We start from the raw sequence: 19,535 nt of genomic DNA on the forward strand, positions 1-19,535 counted from the left end.
CAAAATCCCTATTGCTCGGTGCGGGGGATTATATTATGCGCAACGCCTATCTCTTTCGGATTTCTCTCTCTATCTCTAGAAATGAGAGCTGAGAGAGAGAGAGAGGAGACTTTAAAAGAAGTGACCACCAGAGTCTATTTTAAAGAAAAAAATAAGACAAATTTTCCTTACCAAACGGCGGAAAACATTTTTTGAAACATTTTCAAGTTTTTGCCAAACACTGGAAAAGGAAGTCATTTTCCTGGAAAATGACGTCCCGGAAAATATTTTTCGAAAAAATCATATTTTCCGCGAAACAAACGGAGTTTTAGATGACTAAATCTGTACTTAACCATTTAAAAAACATGGGATTGAGTCGATGGGCCATACAATTATGGATCTGTCATACCATTTATACCAAGTCCACTAAACCGGCCCACGATCAGCACAGCCTTGGTCAGGTCACGTAACCCTGTTTCCAAACACGCACTATCTGCGTAGACAAACAGAGGGAAAACACCGTTCAAACCCTAATTCCTTCGCGTTATAAACACCCTCTTCTCCTTCATACTCGAAGCTTTTGCTTGCGGTGGACTGGACTCGGTGCTCCAGCCTCAATCTCCGATCGGATCCCTAACCGTTCAACCATGGTGGCCGCGAAGAAGACCGTAATAACTCTCTCTCTCTCTGTCCGTTAAACTTCATATTTCCTCTCTCTCTGTCACCGGTTCGTACTGGGGAGAAAGGGGACCATTTCTGTTAGTTTGCTTGGTTTTTTGTTCGCCGGAGTAATGCCCGCTGTGTTTGAGCTTGAGGTGGAAGTTGATTCTTGTGCTGCGATGTTTGATCTGTGAATCCTCAGAAGAAGACTCATGAGAGCATCAACAACAGGCTCGCTCTCGTCATGAAGAGCGGGAAGTACACGTTGGGGTACAAGACCGTCCTCAAGACTCTGAGGAACTCCAAAGGTGCGTTTCCATTGTGGAGATCAATGAGTTTTGGATGTTAATGGCGATTGCCTAAGTTATTGAAGAGAGACTCCGTGGTGCTGAGTAGGGATTCTTTGTAGACGGTGGATGATTAGCGTGTGAATGGCTTTTGTTATGTGTCAAGAAGCAAAATTGCTGGACCTGCATAACGAGTTTGAGCAACGAAATCATTAGTAACAGCCCAATATGTGCATCAATACTAATTGTTGTTGCCTCATTTGATGATTTAGAATAGTTTTGAGATTGAATGCTGTGGGTAGCACAGCATGGTGATCTAGATTTCACAGTCATATTACCCGGGTGAATTGACTAGCTTAGGCTAATTTCAGTGGTAGATGATGGCGTTTAGGCTCCGTTTATTTTGAGGAGAATGAATGATTTGGAAAATATTTTCCGAAAAACATCGCTTGCGTAACTTACGATATGAAAATGAATTAACGCAAAATATGTCAGGGTCAAAGAAAATGTTTTGGCCTAAACTGTCATTGATAATGAAAATATTTTTTATTAATTAATTATTTCAAGAGATACAAGTGACCATTTTTCAAAAAATGTTTTTCAAATCATTTATTTTCTCGAAACTAACAGACCCTTAAATTTGGGAAATTTTACATTTGCCTTTTCTATGGATTTAGAGCTGGTGATGTAAAGCTAAGTTGATTGTCAGGTAAGCTGGTCATCATTGCTAACAACTGCCCTCCTCTTCGGAAGTCCGAGATAGAGTACTATGCTATGTTGGCCAAGGTCGGAGTGCATCACTACAATGGAAGTAAGGCTTTTCCCTCAGAGGCTGCTCTTATCTTGTCTTTGTACTCATGTTGAGACACTGGCACTTTCGAAAGTCACTTTAAATAATGGATGAGAGTGTGTTGTATTCTTTTGCATCTTGCTCGTGAGTACTTATGGCTATGATTTGTATGTATGGTTACAATTTCACCCCGTGAACTAAATTGTCTAGATTTATCTTCAATGGTTGACATGGTCGTGGATATTGGTTGCTTATTGAGTGCAGTATGCTGATCATGTCTGTTTCATACAATTTTGGCTGGTAAATGAGTGTCGCTCATTTCTTGGGTTCATCTTTGTTTGCCATCGCCATGCTTCCTGCGAAGGCTTTATACCTGAATGGAAGTGTTCAGTTTCGCATGTTAGCAATTAAAAGCAAGAACAAGACAATTTGATGACTGTCGAATCCCTCTTTAAGAGATGGACAAGTTATTTAGGAGCAATGACCATTATCACATTACTGCTGCTGTTTAATGTGTTCAACATGCCTTCTGATAATTTTTTCTGAACAAGCCTTGCTTTGCTGTATCAGACAATGTAGACCTCGGCACTGCCTGTGGAAAATACTTTAGGGTATGCTGCCTTAGCATTATTGACCCGGGTAAGTTGATGGTCGCTTCCTGTTGGTTAATAGTGCCGCTGTGGTTCTATGATTTACATAACCTGGTTTGACGGAGAACAAACCGTGATTTTCAGGTGACTCTGACATCATCAAGAGCATGCCTGGCGAGCATTGAGATTTTTGAATGCTTAGATGTCACTTTAGATTTTTCATTTCTTTGCTCAGCTGGGCATTGCGTTTCCATTTATTCAGATGAGCTCTTATGTTTATCAGAGAAGTTTGATTGTAAAACCCGAGAAGCTTTTTGTAGCTTTTTTATGTGTCGATGTTGGATTGCGTCTAAATGAGTTTTACGGACGAACCAATTGATCTCTTTATTATTATTATTATCATCTAAGAGTTCTGGATCAGCCATGACCTTTTTATACACGGAAGTTACCGTCACCTAGTAATTGGCCCGTGCAGGACCTCGTCAAGTTAAGGTGTGTTCTTGTATCAATAATCTTAATTCGCTAAGGGTATTGAATGCCATTTTCCATCTCTGTGAGGTCAATTCTCGATGTTAGAATCAGCAATCCCTGAAATGTGGTGCTGGTTCTTCGAATGCGGGCGTTTGAGGTAGGAAAGGCGATGAATATTTGTTAAGTACTAATTTCATTTAAAGGTGGTTTACCTTGGGTCATTTTCTTTTATTAGGTCTACTTCACCAATGCAACATGAACGGGGCAGAAATCGGGACATAAGCTCCGGCCTGCTTTGTTGGTGCAATTTCCTCACCTTTAGCACTGAGAGTTCCTCTGTCTCGGTTCATATTGGCCCTGCCAAATGTTGGTTGTCGCCATGGCGATCGGTCTCTTGTTTCTGGCAGTAATAGGTTGCCCCCTTCTGACATTGGAAGGCCGGGCCTCAAGCATGGAACACAGTTACTATCTAGCCTAGATCCCGTCAAACGGTAGGTTTCTTAGTGATGGCAGTTATAGCTCGCCGAAGCCGATGTTGGAGTCCCCGTCTCGAGCACGGAACAGCAACACGGTTGCTGCTCAACCGGCACTTGTTATCACTTATCCCTCCTCGCTCGTGACGTGCCCCGTTTCACGATACGGGCCATGAACGCGGACGGAGGCCCATACGAGCATAACTTGTCCAGTTTCATTCTCTCTCGCTGTTCTCTTTCTTCTTCGAAACCCCCTTTGCTTGTTCCTGTGGAAGTTCCAAAAAAAAAAAAAGTCGCGAACCTCCACACGAACTGTCTCGTTCTCCTCGTGTTGGAGTGCAAAATGAGCAGCTGACGGCTCCGATAGATCTCCGCCTCGCTCTCGTCTGTCACATCTACCGTCGTTTATCACATGCGCTCGAACTGTGGTCCCGTCCCATCTCGGATGCAACAACTCCATTACGATTCCGCGACCCAATCGCGATTCCATACTCTCCGCGTTTAGCGATCTCGGAGAATCGGGGGAAAGGGGCATCGGATGGAAGGCTTCAGCGCCGAGGATCTGTCGACGATCGGCGGGATCGCGACGGTGTCACTCCTGCATTCCTTCATCCCCACGCACTGGCTCCCTTTCTCCATCGTCGGCCGCGCCCAGAAGTGGAACCTCTCCCGTACTCTACTCGTCAGTATGTCTTATCTCCTCTCTCCGTGTCTCCATTTTCGTTCGCGAGTCTTTTGTTCGCGCGTTGCTCGCGGATCTCTGTTCCTGATTCCGATTCATGTCGCGTGCGGTTGTGTTTGAGTTCGTTGCTGGTAGATGCAGAAGCGTTAGAGAGTCTTGTTTAGCTCTTACACCAGTTCGCTGTTTTCCAATTTCTGGTCACTATTGCTGTTCCGATGGCACTTACTTGAGGCTTATCTACTCTTGCGTGTTTGGGTTGTGGTTTCATGTTGAATTCTTGTGCATGGCGGTGAGATTTATGGCGGATCTATTATCTTGTCCAAATCGATCGTTCTTGAGAACGTGCCAGATGCACAGTGAAGGATGGGGATAGATTCGTCGCGATCTCTCTCTCTCTCTCTCTCTCTCTCTTGCTTCTCTTCTGCTGCTTTGCTTTTAAGGAAGATGTGAATGTCTGAACATACGTAGAGGAAATGCACTGCATTTTTAGGCTGCAAAGAAGACGGTTAATGGGCTCTTGGTTCTTCTTTTGAAGTGAGTGGTTGAATTGTTTCTGTTGGAGATAAGAAAGAAAAAATGGAGAGGGAACTTGGTTTGGATTTTCTACTTGGATAGGAAAAGGTTAGGCTCTAAGGTCGTATGGTCGAATTTTCGCGTGGGAAAGGAAAACCTGAAAAGGGAATGTTGATGGTGAAGATAAGCAGACAAATCTAGAATGTTATGACACTCTTTCTTGCAGAATTTGCGGCGATTTGCTTTGTGATTAAGAATGTTGTGTAAGGTTACCAATACCAAATCTGCGAATAGTATTCTTGCATACTGGAACAGCCTAGTTGTTAGGTGGCTGCCCGGTAATAAATGGAAAGTTTCGCAAGAGGTAATCTCCCCCAGGAAGGTTCTTGTTATGTGAATCAAGGGTTCTTCTTAGCAACAAATGTCAGGTGTTTGAAAAATGTTGTAACATGGTTCAGTCTCGTCTAGTTTGCTATTGACATGATAGTTGCTTAGGCTGCTACGGTGCTGGTAGTTCTTATAACGAATCTTGTTTCTCTTGCAGCTGCATTTGGGGCAGTTTTGCATGTAATTTCTACTTCACTTCTTGGCATCACTGCTATTACAATGGCAAATACGATTGCTGGCGAAGAAACAGTCCATAAACTTGCTTCTCTTTTGCTTGTAATTCTCGGTGGTAGCTACGTCTTGTTGTTTCTTTCTGGAAAGGGTGGTCACAGTCATTCACACAACCAACCTATGGAGAAAATGGCTGTTGCCGGTCTGGTTCTTGTACCAGCACTATCTCCATGTGCGACCACACTTCCTGTGTTTCTTGCTGTGGGAAACTCGTCCTCCATGATGGTACTTGCCATCGTAGTGCTGCTCTTCAGGTATTACTGGACATAGAATTCTCGCATTTTTTATCTAAATCCTTTGACAATGGTGAGGTGATAGTAGAGTACCTAACTGGTCTCTGCAATAGTTATGAAGTAAAAACAGAAAATTTTTTATATGTTTGGTGTTGAGACTTAAACCTGAAAATTATGTGACACAATCTTTGGTGTTGCCTTACATTTTTGTCAGTTTGCTTTTTTCAGTGCATCTGTGTGAATACTGACGGTAGCTTATTCAATCGTCTGGCATTCAGATGATTGACGACATTTTATATCATAAGATTGCCAATATCTTTTTTTTTTTTTGGCTGATTTAGATTGCCAGTATCTTGGGGTAGAAATCTCTTTTTTCTCGTTTTTTTAATCCCCCATCTGGGAGAGTGATGATTAACTGCTGGTTGTTGGTAATGTATTTGGATTTGCAGCACCATAACGGTGATGACCTCATTGGTGGCTCTCTCGTTTTATGGAGCTAGCCAGCTGAAATTCCACTGGGTGGAGCGGTATGACAAGCTTCTTGTAGGCTCAGTTCTGTGCTTGGTTGGAATTTTAACTCTCATTTTTCATCATCACGATCATGATGCCGATGTGGGTTCTGGAGGACAGCATGTGCATAGGAAAGTCATTGGTTTCTGATTTTTTTTCCGTTTTTTCTGTGCATGTCGTTGCAATTTGGCAATGTGTAGAAAATGTTTCTGTACCCTGCTCCTGTACTGCTGCTTGTTCTGGCACAAGCTAGTTAGGAGACTGATTTCCCCTCGCCTTCCGGAATCGTTCAAGTGCCTTCTTTTCGGGAGGAGGGGAAATACTAGTTACGTCCATGTGCCATGTTCTTTCAAGTGATAATACTAGTGAAGCCAAGTGTAACTTCAATTGCCTTTTCCAATTGCTACGGCGGGATTTGGTTCGACTGGATTGCGTATTGAACAATGGGTTGCATGTATATGTCCCACTTGTTCTGTTACGTAAACCAAATGATTTCTTGCTTATGGTAGTGATTTAGGGGAAGAAAGAAATTGTCAGGTAGGCATTACTTGGCACGACTATTACACACATGCAATACTTTCAATATTAACTGGCAGAAGCGCATCCGATTTCGACAAATACAGCTGATGATCTAGATAGAATGATCATCTCCGGTTGGTTCCTCCCACGGCCCTCCTCTACTGCCTGAAGAACCGAAGAAGTACTTAAATTCTCTGCTTGTCCGAATGATATTGCAAAATTGGCACACGAGTCCCTTTCGAAGAGAGAGAGCTTGAGAAAATGTACAAAGTCGAATCATTCTTCTGAACGGAAAAATCATGACGATGCAGATGATTTTCTTTCTTTTGCTAGTCTGCTTGCAAGCCAGCTTGTAGGTTGGATTCTTTAGCTGAAGGACAAAAGGCAAAAGTGAGCTGATCTTGGTCGGTTCCCCGAAAGACGAAAGTTTACCGACATAGACGTACATTTCGAGTTGCTAATCCCACACTCCTTTGTACCCCGAATGCCTTTTGGTCAATGCCTCTCTCTCTCTCTACACGCAGGAGATTAGAATTCTTATATAGAGCCGTCCGTACCGAATCATTCGTGGAGAAATTACATCGAGAAACCCTCTAGTCTGGGAGTCGGTCGATCATGTTTCGAATCTCGCATTACTCACGAATGGTTGCTTCTCTTAAATTGAACAGCAAGTCAAGGACATGGGCCGAGATTCATAGGCAGGTGGGTTTACCTACAGTGCTAGAGAGAGAGAGAGAGAGAGAGAGGAGAAGAAGACGACAACGACTCCTCGAAATTTTATACGATTGTATAACAAAAGAACAAGAAAAAATTAGTGACAACATTAGCGAGAAATAAAATACTCGCCTGATGCATCAGTCAGACCTAATTTAACGTTGGAGTCTTGCTGAAATTAGCCGTTCCCTTTCGGAATGATGATGCCCCTTGTTCCGTACGCCTACAAGATTCCACTTAACGCTCATAAAATAAATTAAGGAGGTTAAAAAACCGGACAAGCGACGCTTTCTACTGACAGGGCGGTTCTCTCTCTCTCTCTCCCTTTTCCGCTTGGATCCTACTCAGATCACATGCATCCTCAAAATTCTTTAATCGTAAGCGGCTTTCCATCTCTGACCACTTTTAGATTTATCTCGTAGCTTCCTTCGCCTTTTCACTTACATTTCACTTCCCCCACCCCTACCCCCACCGCCCCCACACCACACACACACAAAACCAAATTATCAATTGCAAGAGGCATACGACGTCGGAAGCTAAAAACTTCACAAGGATTTATAGGTGATGTGATCAAATTTCCCTAGGCATTCCGACCAACACCATACCATCAAATGTTATCAACTATTTCATTTGAGAAAATTGTCCGACGAGTACTAAATCTTTTAGTACGGCGGTCAATACAGTCCTACACTTTTTGACGATTTTCTGATGCAGTTCTTCCCGCCGCTTTTGATACTTGGCCGGTGCGGATGTCGGCCGCCCGACGTGACGCGACCGTCACGTTAATGGCTTTCGATCAAAATTAGCTGAAATGATTACACCGACAAAGTCTCAAAAGGTTTAGGCTATAAATTGGTCAAATCATCAAAATGTTCAAGACTAAATTGACGAAATTAAAAAATTCGGAACTAAATTGACCTCTAGGTTAAGGACTTGTTAAACAATTACCCGATTTCATTTAAAGCATTCGATACCGGTCGGGTACAACCCTTCCCGCGTAGGGGTTCACATCTACGTGAAAAATAGACTAGAAAATGGAAGTGGTCGAGCAAGACAACTTGCCAAACCCATGTGGACGAATCTTCTTTCCGAGATATAAAAGTAAGCGTGGTTCGCCACCAGCCATCATGCTTTTGTCAACGTCATTGTCGTGATATTACTGTCAAAACTATTAGAAATCAATCGACCCGGTCATCTTTCCATGCAATACTTCGTTCGGGCACGCTCGCATACCATAGGGATTTTCCATTAACATTCATTTCTAATGAATCGTGCCTCGTTCGTCTTGATTTGGCTTTGGATGGAACGAAACCGATTCGATTTGGATGTAAAAGGTTTACACGAAATGCGCTTACTAAAATTACGCCGAGCACTGAGTGAACATAAAGGACGGCGACCTTTCGCCGGCCCGTCGAACCATCGTCGCTCGCCTCTACCATCCGTAGGTGCTTTGAGACTATGTAGGGAGTGACCAAAGTGCATGAGAATCTTTCCCACGACGTCATGAAATGGCACATACTTTTCAATTTGCCATATCCTCTACATGGCCAAAAAAAAATTGCCATATTCTCCGATGACGTGGAAAGAGGGGGAGAGAATCTGCCAAATGTGTCGTGTCAATGTCAATTACAAATTTCATTTTCTTCTGCTTAATGATTCCTGCGGTGGACCAGAGAATTTCTCACCCGCCGCTTTGATTTCTCCCGAAAAGCTCATCCATTCCGGCAAAAAAAGCTGCGTTCATCTCGTGAATTTCCCCCGATCCAAAACTGGTTTCAAAAGCTTTGATAGAGAGAGAGAGAGAGAGAGAGAGAGAGAGAAGGGCAGATGAAAAGGGTCGTGGAAAGATAGGTCGTCCGACATCATAAAGCCGTGGAGAAAAATAGGAAAAAAACAATAAAAAAAAAGACAACCTTAATCAACGAATGAAATGTGCAATGAAAAAGATTCACTCGCCTCGTTGGCTTTGGGACTTTTCCGAGTTGTCTCCTTCGTTCTCCCTCTTTTGCTCTGTCCACCAAAGCAAAAAGTAGGTGTACTTCAAAAATTACATGTGTTCTTGCTCAGCTTTCTTGCTGCCCGCTTTGCCAGAAAATAAAGGTTCGGACTTTACGGGGGATTCGTTGCAAAATCACCGAGAGATGAAGAGGAGAGATAAGGGTATCGTTTGTTTCGCAAAAAGGACGAACTACTTTGAAAATATTATTAAAAGAAATATCCCTCGAACGGTTAAGCAAACCAATGAACGAAAACATTTTCAATGTTTATAAGAATGCTTGGAAATAAATTGTTGTCGATAATGTAAACATTCTTCATTGATTGACTGATTATTCCAAGCGATGGAAGCGGTCGATTTTTATAAAAAAATTCTTTTCAAATATCTTTCCTTTCTTGCGAAACAAACGGAGTAAACAAGCATTCCCTGTGAAAAGAAATATGAAGGAAATAGGCTAATTTGCTTCCTGCTTTATTCAAACATTTTATGTAATGCTATGATATCACCGAGTAAATCATATTTTTGAAGGAAATTCGTAATATCGCCGGCATTCCTATATTAAACCATAAATGCCAAAAATTTATGGAACTGCTTTAAAAGTTTTAAAAATGACAGAGAAATACGTGATTTGATATTTTGAAATTCTAACGAATAGCGATATCGATCTCCCTCAAACATGCATTCAAACAAGAGCGATATCCCTTGAGGTATAGATAAGAGAAAGTTTAAATAAGTCTCGAGACTCGTAATCTCATACGAATCATAAAGAAAATCTAGACCCATTCGACCAAGCAGTATCTATTTCGATATTGATGATAATTGAGGTTATTGCATCCAACAAACAACCTCTGCTATTAATTCACTACACCTTTTTTTTTTGTGGCCCTTTTTGCGTAGAAATCCTCAAAACAATAGTTTTAAGATTGCCCAGAGATTCTAATTGCAAGGCAGGCAGAGGGGCAAATCATGTGGACCCCCAAGCCCCAACGACGAAGTTGGGTGGCATCGGGATCGATTCCAATTTAAAAGACTTTGAGATTAAATTACGAGACGATCACCCTCGGTAAAATCCCACCCCCGCATGGTCCCCAGCATGAAATAATTACCCCTCTAAAATTTTTACAGCATTATATGTGCGAAAACGACTTAGCCGAAACTTTTCGGTCCATCGGGTTGGAATCTCGGCTCCGGTCTTCCCACGTGGCGACTTCTTCGCAAGTTCAGCCGTCGGAGTGCAGTTTCGATCTCCGCCGAGAAAATTTTACAACATTAATTTTTCATAATGTGGCCCTAAAATCCCTAAACGTCGACTGACCTTTATAATATGTGCGGATGTGGACATGGACGTGATCGTGAAGGTCGCATCACGAGAGAAATAGTATTGTGTCTGTTTGGTAACACTCCAAAAACGCGTATGATTAAAAATTGTTTCAAAAGTGTTCATTTTAAGAAACAAAAATGAGAAATAAAAAAAAAATTTGTTTCTGAATTTTGGAATGCTTTTTAGGAAAAACTCGAAGGCGAGTTTGTGCAAGCCACCAACGCCCACCATCATCGGCGAGGAGTTGAAGCGGACGCCAGGCGATTCTTGATCGTTCCTTTTGGTGAAAAATGTGTTTTTTTTTTTTGTTGTATTTGCCAAACGCGTTTACGTTCTCGAAAATCGTAGTCGAGAACGGAAATATAAAAAAATATTTCTGTTCCAAATATGTTTTCAGGAATAGAAACGTTACTATGTACGGTCTTGACCCCGCGAATTGTCCAAAAGGTGGGCGAGGAAGCAGACGAGTCGACGGTGACGCGGGCGAATCAAAACAAACAAAAGATGAACAAAAAAAAAAAAAAAAATGAGGAAATGCACGTACATGCAACGCAAACGAAAAGTTAAATTAAAAAAATAAATAAATAAAAGGAGAATAGTGACGGTCCATCTCCATCAGATCCACGGCCACGGCGGGTCCCACACTCCACTCCCCTCCCCCACACTCCACTCCCCTCCCCCGGACTCACTCAACTCGTCGTTCTTCTCTCTCTCTCTCTCTCTCTCCTCCTCACTTAACTCCCTTCGTCTGCATGAAATCGGAAACCGCTCATTGTTCTTCCGTTTCTCTCTCTGTCTCTGTCTCTTCACGGCGGTGAACATGGTTCGATGATTCTCTCCTGCGGCCTGTCTTCCCCTGCATTCCTCAAGCTCTCGCCCGCGGGACTCCGACTAGCTTCAGTCCTCTCTCAGGTACTCGAGCTCGTTTCGACTTCGGGTGTCCTCATCGCGTTTCGGTGCTTTGCCGTGGTCGATTTTCGGCGGTCGGTGGGCTTGCGGGAGCCTCAATTTCGCTGGATTCCCGGTGCTTTGCCTCCTGATTTTTTCTCTTTTATACCAGAAATGGGATCTGTGTTGCTGATTTGATATAGCAATTGGCGAATCTCTCTCGGCCCGCTCGGTGCTGTCTTCTGGATTTTGGCAATGTAATGTAGCCTTTGCGTATCTAATTCCGCAGATTTAGATTAGTTACGTGGGCGCTGCGGTTGAATTGTGATCTCTCCCTCTCTCTCTCTCTCTCTCTCTCGTACGCACGCGGGCAGGAATATTCTTTCCCTTCGTCAAATGATTGCTCGAGTGTAGAAAGATTACTTGGTCTGACCGATTGCGCATTTACGGTGTTTCGTAGCTTCTTGTACCAATTTATCAGTTTTGCCCTGGACCTAGGATTGGTGCAATTTGTGTATTTCTATGGACATTTCCCCTATTTCCTTGCTTTTCCTTCTTTTAGGAGGCGAATTCTGCAAATTTCCAGGCTTTGTTTTTTTTTTTTTTTTAAACTTTGGCCAAGTGAAAACTGCTATGTTCAAGATCAACAAAAGTATACAGGCGACGCTCCATGGCTCATGGAGGCCGAGTTTTAACATCATTTACCATCAATTCTACTAAAGGGAATGGAGATGACACTACCCAATCGCTAGAACACATTCCCCTGATGACGTGATTTATTTAGTTAGGCTCGAGATATTATCTAGTTAGGCATGATTTATTTTTCAGCTAGGGTGTACAACTTAGTTAAGAATGCCGAGTTATTGGCAAGTGGTACTTTTGTTTTTATGGTAAGATTCTTTTTTCTTTTGGGCGGATTTCTAGGAAGTTGTCTTGAGCTTATCCAATTTTGCTGAGTAGCATATCTACGTTGCTCAGTTGCAGTATGGGGGCCACGAATTCTAAGGTCGAGGAAGATAAGGCCTTGCAGCTATGCCGGGAAAGGAGGAAGTTTGTTAGGCAAGCCCTTGACGGTAGGTGCTCTCTTGCAGCGGCTCATGTCATGTACATTCAGGCACTAAGGAACACAGGAACTGCTCTTGGGAAATTTGTTGAACCTGATGCCCATGTGGAATCATCTTTGTATGCATCAACGAGTGCAACACCGGAGCCACTTCCATTGATGGAGAAGTCCCTTTCACATTTTTCATTCTCCTCTGCATCATTTTCGCATCGTGTAGATGCAGCTTATACTCTTTCTCCATCTCCATCTCCTCCTCCTACCTCTACCATTTATCATGCGAATCAGATGAAATTCACGGGTAGCTATTCTAGAGAAGTTCAAGAAAAGTTAATATCACCTACCACAGGGACAATGACTTTTTCTAGTACCCCACGGAATGCTACACCAGATTCCACTGAAAAACCACAAGCATCAGCATTTGAAGACTCTCCCATTCCACCTGGAGCGCCACAATGGGATTTCTTTGGTTTATTCCATCCAATCGACCATCAATTTTCTTCTCAAGAGGGGAAGCGTATGAACCAGGGGTTTGAAGATGCTGATGACATTAAAAGGCTTAGGGAGGAGGAGGGGATACCCGAGTTGGAAGATGATGACGAGAAGGGTTCTATAGACAGAACTGAAGAATTTCAGGATTCGGATGATGAATTTGATGAGCCTTCCACAGAGACCCTGGTTCGCAGATTTGAAAATGTCAATCGGATAAATGATGAATCCATGTCTAGTCCCCCTCCTACTTTGCCTTCAGTGAGAAGTGCAACTTCAGAAGGTGAATTTGTGAATGGAGACAAAGGCGAGTGTCCTGATGTGTCATCACAAAGGGGCAAATCAGCTGCCGTTGCTCCATCATCTGAGACAAAGAGAACTCCTGTGAAAGACAACTGTGACGAACAGAAGGTTACAGCAAAGGACTTCTCTTCAAGCATCAAAGATATCGGATGTCTTTTCATAAAAGCATCAGAATCTGGGAGAGAAGTTCCAAGAAAGCTAGAAGCCAACGAGTTGCATTTTCGCCCAATGTTTCCGGGGAAAGAACGTATAGAACTCTTCTCTCTTCCACTTACTTTTTGTTTGTGCCAATTGAAAAATGTCAAGCATAACATGTGAAGCGTGAGACCAATGATCTTGTCTATGTTCCATGCTTATTCAGCTAAAAAATGGGGTTAATGGTCTGGCTTTCTTCTGAGTTGCAGTTTTGTACTTCTAACAGCATATCTCTTTGATGTGGCAGGTGCACCAGTCATTTCTGTCTACCTTAGGGCATGTTTTTCTTGCGGGGAGGGTCGTCGGCAAGTTCAAGAAGGTATGCTCTTTTCAGAATTATGTAACCCTTGAATAAGGTTGTGATCACTCACGAGGACTAATGAAGAAATGGTATTGGTTCCTTGTTTTTTCATCTTTTTCCGTAAGTTGAGTATGTCAAAAGTAGGCCATCTTGGCATGATACTGCTGCACATGTGGGGAAAAATGGAGTAGAGATGATTTTATGATCTGTTCTAGAAAGCAAAAGCAACTATTCATATCTTATAATGTCTGGTTGAATGATGGTTTGCTTCTTTGACAGTTAATTATTCTTGTCTCTGCTACGTATGTGTCACTGATCTGTTGTCATAACTTTGTTACCTAGAGCCTGTTCAAGCGGCAATGAAGTACTTAACATGGCATAGGACGGGATCATCTCGCTCTTCTTCATCAAGGAATCCTTCAGGATTAAATTTAAAGGATGATACTGAGGAGCTTAATGGCAATTACATCGGCAGTTTCTGTATGATATCTGGAAGCCATGCCTCGACCTTGGATAGGCTATATGCCTGGGAGAGGAAGCTCTATGATGAAGTCAAGGTACTGTTATGAACTACTTGCTGTGACTAGGCTATAATAGTGACATCTTTGTCCTATATATGTATCATTGGCATGTTTACTCTTGTGGTCCTCAAGAACAAAGTAAATGCTTGTGGACTCATTTGAAGAAATTTTTTCTCTGTATGATTGGATTCTTGGATACCTTTTTCCTATAATCATTATGATGCTTAAGGGTGGCTTGATTGGTGTGTAATGGTCAACAGATGAGTACTGAATTGCAGAGAGCTGTCTATGGTATTTTGGAAGTTGATCTGACGACTCTAGTCCGATATATATCTGATTCAAGTTGAATTGGATTTCCATGTTTGTGCTGGGAGTAAAACAGTTTATTTGGTCGTTGTATCTGTGGCTATTGTTCTGACAACAGACAGACTGCTGGTAATCTTTGTCACCGCAGCTTTACTATGTATATCTCTTGTGATTGCACAGATCCAAATCTTGTCACTTGCTGTGATACCTATTTATTTTTATTTTTAGTTTTTTGTTGGGTCTGGTTGTGATACCTAATTGAATTTTTTTTTGGGGTCAAAATTGAAAGTTTAATAAACGCTCAAAATATGGTTTAGAAGTTTGAACTGCCTGATTTGAAGGTGAAGGGATACATTTCTGATTTTCTAGCTCTCCGTCTCCTAATTTCTTAAAAATATGCATTGCCCAGTGGAGAAAGAGTTCTCCGCAAATGGCATCATCACCACTGTTGTGTCGGTTGCAACTATCCACAATTTCACTAATTCACATTGATGGTGATGAATGTCACTTGTGGAGAAGTTTTACTTCCCCGGGCGGCCTTTTAAACAATGGTCCTTTTTTTTACCTCCTTCTTCTTTTATCTGTGGAAGTACCCATAAGTGACTTCTCTAGATTCTTACTGAGTTGCTAGTTTAAATATTTTTCAGCATACCATGTTAACTGACTTTATTTTCTATTACCGCATTTGAACATGCTTTGAAGGGTCCCCTAAGTTTTCTTTTGTTGTGCTATTTGAGGATTCTTCTAGTAGAGAATGACTTTGCTTTCCTGTCTTCAATTTTTTATGCTGTTTACTTAAATTATGGTCCAATGAAAATGCTTGATATTTCAGGCTTGTGATGAGATCAGGAGGGATTATGATGTCAAATGTAAACTTTTGAGGCAATTGGAATCAAAAGGGCATCTGGATTCAAAGGAAAGAACTGAAAGAATTGGTAAAACTCGTGCTTCCATCAAGGATCTACACTCGAGGGTCATAGTTGCCATTCACAGAATTGACTCCATCTCAAAGAGACTAGAAGAACTCCGGGACAAAGAGCTTCAACCTCAGCTGGAAGAGTTGATTGAAGGGTATGTACTGGGTGGCTTCCTTTTCTGATGTCTATAGTAGTTGCGTTCTTTTTCCTGTGTGCACATCGGTTGTGGAACTATGATGCAATGTACTCTGCCAGTCATATGTTGCAGGTGCCACCTCATGCTTGACTGAGGATAGTTGCTTTTCAGTCAGTTATTTTTCTCTTGGTGCTTGGAGGATTGGTGGAACAATCACATCAACTCCCAGTTAGTACACTTAATATGTCCAGGACATATTAGTCCTAAGATGATAAATTTACTCTGTGAAGACTGTTTCTCTTTTGTTTATTAGATGCCTTTGTTTGGACAATGAGAAAACAATTTGGAGTCACAATACTAGTTTGAGGGCACATATGAAAAGCCATAAGTAGCGCTGCGTGTTGCTCGCTAAAACTCAATAATTTGTATTGAACGACGGCTGAATATTTAACCTGATAGCATACATGGGAAATAATGACTAATGGCTTAGACAGTATAAACTTTTAGGCAAATAAATCATAAGAAGATGACTGTTCGCTGATGCACTTGATTGATAACAGACTGATCTTTTTGGATTCTGGAAAGCTCTAGTGCAGCAAAGGAGTGCAAGTACGTAGCTGGTAGAAGCTCTTTGATATGATATGCTGCTTCTGCTTGATTTGTGTGCCTACCTACTAAAATCTTGGTCTCCACGTTTCGAAGTATCTATATCAGTGATCTGCAATGAATTCGATCTTCTTTTGAGGGATTCATCTACAGGTGCTGCCTCTCATGATGCAGGTTAGGTCGGATGTGGGAAGTCATGTTTGAGTGTCACAAGCTTCAGTTCAACATAATCTCAGTAGCTTACAGCAGCAGCAACACTAAAATCCCAGTGTACTCTGAAGGACATCGGCAGATAACCCTCCATCTTGAAAATGAACTGAGTTCACTATCTTCAAGTTTTACAAAGTGGATTGGAGCCCAGAAGACGTACTTGGAGGCCATAAACAATTGGCTCGGGAAGTGCATCTTGCTTCCCCAAAAACCTCCCGAGAGGAAAAGGTGGAAGCCGCGACGGCCTCTGTGGAGCTGTGGGCCACCAATCTATGCCACTTGTGAACTGTGGCTGCAGAAGCTGGAGGCTTTGCCTTCCAAGGATGTGGCAGAGTCAGTTAAAGGTTTAGCGGCAGAAATTCACCAGTTTTTACCACGTCAAGAAAGGAACCAAGGAAAGAACGCGAAACATCCTCGAACACCACCAACACCCTGGGAAGGTGGAAATGGGGCTGATTTGGAGGTTAACACATTGAGAGATTACGCCTCGGAGGACTGGACTACAGGTGTTGACCGCTTCCGGTCGAGCTTGGTTGGATTTCTTGGTAAGTTGAACAAGTACGCAGAGTCATCTGTCGATATGTACACGTCCCTTGAAAAGGCCATCCAAGAATCCAAGAGTAATTATGATAAGTTGAAGTCCCAAGCATGAGGGTGTTATCAGGATTCAGTACAGAATCGTGATCCAGCCATAAGGGGAGGACCATTGCCATGTTGTGGCAGGAAATAAAAAGGGTCTACAGAAATTTGTATGTTGAGATGTTTATAGACAGGGTGGTAGGTTTACATTACGGCTCTAGCTAGGATGCTGTCGACCGAAAGAGAGATTCGCCAATAGAGCTTCCTGTATATTGTTTTTGTTAACTTGATAAAGTTATAATAAAATCTTTACAGTTGGCTACGTCTTCAATGACTCGAGAAAGCATGCCGTTCGTCTTCCTGAATTGCGGTCGTCCCCACCCCACCCCAACCCCCTGCGCTAATTACCTTCGTCGGGGCCATGAAACCATGGAAGTGGTGTAGGAAAAATCACGTAGCGGTGAGCAACGGAAGGGATTACTGGATAAGCAGGGAGATACACTCGAAGTTCTGCGGTCGAAGTTGAATGGCTGAACCATTTTTATGAACTCCAAGGTGAATTTTTGGAGGATTGGTCCGGGCATGAGGTTCGCCTTTTGTTGCTCTTGCCTCCGATTATAATAGCTTCTTAGCAGGTCTCTCCAGTGCTTGGAGGAGGGAGTAATCACGGCGAACCCGTCAGGTCGACTCCCAAAACCGATGATCGCGATCCCTTACGCCGAAGCGTAAAATTTGTTCTAGGAACGGCCAATACTTCCTCGCTCTTCCTTTCGTCCAAGACGGTTCATCAAGTGTTCCCCCCATCGTCACATCTCCCATCAATCTCGCCTTGAATGTATGACTACACACAGGCAAAGTCAAACCCCAAAAAATGCATAATGATTAAGCAACTAATTATACCAATAAACGATTAATTAAATCCGTTTCTTTTTTTTCTAACCGTAAGTCGATTTTTGTACGACGAAATTTACACGACGAGCTACAAAGGTCACAGGCTTCGCTCAAAAGAATAATTAAACAGTCATTATTATATTCTAATGCGACAAAATAAACCATCTTCCTCAGAATATATCGACCCCATAATGACATTCCCTGGATCCAATCTTTGCCGTCGACGTCAGCTTATCGACCGTTACGTCACACGTCACCTTAACGGTAATCTTCCACGTCTTCAGAGCCCCCAACTTGAGCTTCACCGGGGCCGTTACCTTCACCGTCAACGGCACTCTCCCTTGGGTCTGATCGCTCACCAGCGCCTGCCGCAATTCGCTCGTCAAAACCATGGCCCCGCCCTTCAACGCCGCGTCGAACACCGTCGCGTTGTTCGCCGGTTGGTAAAACACCGGCAGAGCGCCGTCGCAGAGCTTGATGCCGGTGTAGTAGACTTCCGCGGAGCTTCCTTCGAGGTAGTAGATCCCGATCTTGTCGTTCGGGTTGTTGGCCCTGACAGCGACGTCCATCGCCGGCGAGACCGGCGAGGAGGACGTCAGGTTGAGCCCGCCGATCGAGATGCCGCTGACGGCGTAGTCCGGCGACTGCGGCCTCACGACGAGGTAGAAGATTCCGGCGGCGGCGGCGAGGAGGACGATCAGCGCGGCGACTGCGACGACGGAGCAGCAGCAGCAGCGCCGGAGGGGGCGGGTCTCCCGGCGGGAGTACCGCTTGTAGCGGCCTTGGTTCTCCGGTGGAGGGACGCGGTAGATTTGGTCCTTGGGGATTTGGATCACGTAGGTGCCCGGGACCGGGGGAGGGACCGGCGTGTCCTCGAGCGGGGAGAGGGGCTTCCTCGGCGAATCGGGCTCCGGCGAGTCGCGATGGTGGACTCGGTCGGCCATTGCTGAGTCAGCTGAGCTCGTTATGGTGTCAAAGTTGAGAAGTGAAACCTCTCGAGTCTATACGGCGGCGAACAGAGAGCAGAATGTATGAGCATATGGAGTTAAAGAAGAAGAAGAAGAAGATATTGAGACTGTTCGTGGCGTGTGTGACTCTGTATATATAGAGCGGCCAAACGAGTCGAGCGCGTGAGGAGACATTAACAAACGCGTTATAGCAGTGTGTGCGTGAAATTACGAAAAGGGCACTTGGCCATGTTGTCCGTACCATCATAATGACCCAATGATACGAGGCCACGTAAGCACTCGGTAAGAAAAGGCAAATATTTCATCTGTTGTGGCTCAAATCAAATTTGAGTCGTTCCGGCATTTGGATTCCTTTCGGCTTGGCTTTCATCTTGTCCGAGACTGAAAGCTTGTCTCCCAGGAATTTTTTTGGGCCACGCATTTACCCGAATTGACCTTTTTATGAAATGTATTTGTATACTTTTTTTGTAATTTCTTAATTGATTAATTTTCTTGCTTATATTGTAGGAACTACAAGTAACAAATTTAAGTCTCAAACGAAAATATGACAATTAATAAGGCGATGAATTCGTAAAATCACGACCGTACCGATTAAGGTTTGAATAAACTTAAGCTGATTTCAAAATGCCGGGTCATAATGCACGTGGTGAAGTTTTGCAAGATAGGATTGAAGTGAAATAATGAGTGTTGAAAACAAATATCGGTATTTACGACAATTCGAAAGATTGAAAGTGCTTTTAAAATCGGGTATTCATGACATTTTCACTTAATAGAGAGGCCTGATTTTACAAAATGGATGTAGACACACA

General features: G+C 43.1%; 5 protein-coding genes across 7 annotated transcripts in view; 3 read left to right on the forward strand and 2 right to left on the reverse strand.

Moving 5' to 3' along the window:
• Positions 1 to 15,873, reverse strand: part of LOC115734510 (non-specific lipid transfer protein GPI-anchored 12-like) — a 31,264-nt gene extending 15,391 nt beyond the window's left edge. For both annotated transcript variants that reach the window (XM_030665339.2, XM_048280078.1), the window contains exons 1-3: positions 15,817 to 15,873; positions 15,754 to 15,783; positions 6,570 to 6,577 (exon numbers count right to left, since the gene is read on the reverse strand). In XM_030665339.2, the coding sequence (XP_030521199.2) occupies positions 6,570 to 6,577; positions 15,754 to 15,783; positions 15,817 to 15,858 (80 nt within the window). In that variant the 5' untranslated portion in view covers positions 15,859 to 15,873. The remainder of the gene's footprint in view (positions 1 to 6,569; positions 6,578 to 15,753; positions 15,784 to 15,816) is intronic.
• On the forward strand, positions 478 to 2,726 carry LOC115734511 (60S ribosomal protein L30-like). Its single transcript, XM_030665340.2, has 5 exons — positions 478 to 647; positions 842 to 947; positions 1,636 to 1,737; positions 2,287 to 2,355; positions 2,451 to 2,726. Exons 1-5 carry the CDS (start codon positions 627 to 629, stop codon positions 2,489 to 2,491), a joined length of 339 nt encoding a protein of 112 aa, XP_030521200.1. The 5' UTR covers positions 478 to 626; the 3' UTR covers positions 2,492 to 2,726.
• Positions 3,502 to 6,309, forward strand: LOC115734509. Its single transcript, XM_030665338.2, has 3 exons — positions 3,502 to 3,936; positions 4,990 to 5,317; positions 5,746 to 6,309. The coding sequence occupies exons 1-3, from the start codon at positions 3,789 to 3,791 to the stop codon at positions 5,954 to 5,956; spliced, it is 687 nt and encodes a 228-aa protein (XP_030521198.1). The 5' UTR covers positions 3,502 to 3,788; the 3' UTR covers positions 5,957 to 6,309.
• LOC115734508 (protein ALTERED PHOSPHATE STARVATION RESPONSE 1-like) lies at positions 11,065 to 17,189 on the forward strand. Of its 2 annotated transcripts, XM_048280073.1 has the most exons (7): positions 11,065 to 11,268; positions 12,229 to 13,343; positions 13,539 to 13,610; positions 13,935 to 14,149; positions 15,252 to 15,490; positions 16,253 to 16,955; positions 16,995 to 17,189. In XM_048280073.1, the coding sequence occupies exons 2-6, from the start codon at positions 12,230 to 12,232 to the stop codon at positions 16,938 to 16,940; spliced, it is 2,328 nt and encodes a 775-aa protein (XP_048136030.1). In that variant the 5' UTR covers positions 11,065 to 11,268; position 12,229; the 3' UTR covers positions 16,941 to 16,955; positions 16,995 to 17,189. The 2 variants fall into 2 exon arrangements, with proteins under 2 accessions (XP_048136030.1, XP_048136031.1); XM_048280074.1 differs by lacking the exon at positions 11,065 to 11,268 and adding an exon at positions 11,859 to 11,973 and having other exon boundaries at positions 12,227 to 13,343; positions 16,253 to 17,001.
• A 588-nt stretch (positions 17,190 to 17,777) lies between these two features.
• On the reverse strand, positions 17,778 to 18,834 carry LOC115734512 (NDR1/HIN1-like protein 13). Its single transcript, XM_030665341.2, has one exon. It carries the CDS (start codon positions 18,700 to 18,702, stop codon positions 17,929 to 17,931), a length of 774 nt encoding a protein of 257 aa, XP_030521201.1. The 5' UTR covers positions 18,703 to 18,834; the 3' UTR covers positions 17,778 to 17,928.
• Between the last annotated feature and the right edge of the window lie 701 nt (positions 18,835 to 19,535).

Source organism: Rhodamnia argentea, chromosome 6 (genome assembly GCF_020921035.1).
Source record: "Rhodamnia argentea isolate NSW1041297 chromosome 6, ASM2092103v1, whole genome shotgun sequence".
NCBI lineage: Eukaryota > Viridiplantae > Streptophyta > Magnoliopsida > Myrtales > Myrtaceae > Rhodamnia > Rhodamnia argentea.

Excerpts from the sequence above, each read along its gene's own strand:
- LOC115734511 (XM_030665340.2), top strand. The coding sequence starts at position 627 with ATGGTGGCCGCGAAGAAGACC. Across the intron at positions 948-1,635 it reads GACTCTGAGGAACTCCAAAG|GTAAGCTGGTCATCATTGCT; the intron begins GTGCGTTTCCAT and ends GTTGATTGTCAG. Across the intron at positions 1,738-2,286 it reads AGTGCATCACTACAATGGAA|ACAATGTAGACCTCGGCACT; the intron begins GTAAGGCTTTTC and ends TTGCTGTATCAG.
- LOC115734509 (XM_030665338.2), top strand. The coding sequence starts at position 3,789 with ATGGAAGGCTTCAGCGCCGAGGATCTGTCGACGATCGGCGGGATCGCG. Across the intron at positions 3,937-4,989 it reads CTCCCGTACTCTACTCGTCA|CTGCATTTGGGGCAGTTTTG; the intron begins GTATGTCTTATC and ends TTTCTCTTGCAG. Across the intron at positions 5,318-5,745 it reads ATCGTAGTGCTGCTCTTCAG|CACCATAACGGTGATGACCT; the intron begins GTATTACTGGAC and ends TTGGATTTGCAG.
- LOC115734508 (XM_048280073.1), top strand. The coding sequence starts at position 12,230 with ATGGGGGCCACGAATTCTAAGGTCGAGGAAGATAAGGCCTTGCAGCTA. Across the intron at positions 14,150-15,251 it reads AGCTCTATGATGAAGTCAAG|GCTTGTGATGAGATCAGGAG; the intron begins GTACTGTTATGA and ends TTGATATTTCAG. Across the intron at positions 15,491-16,252 it reads CTGGAAGAGTTGATTGAAGG|GTTAGGTCGGATGTGGGAAG; the intron begins GTATGTACTGGG and ends CTCATGATGCAG.
- LOC115734512 (XM_030665341.2), bottom strand. The coding sequence starts at position 18,702 with ATGGCCGACCGAGTCCACCATCGCGACTCGCCGGAGCCCGATTCGCCG.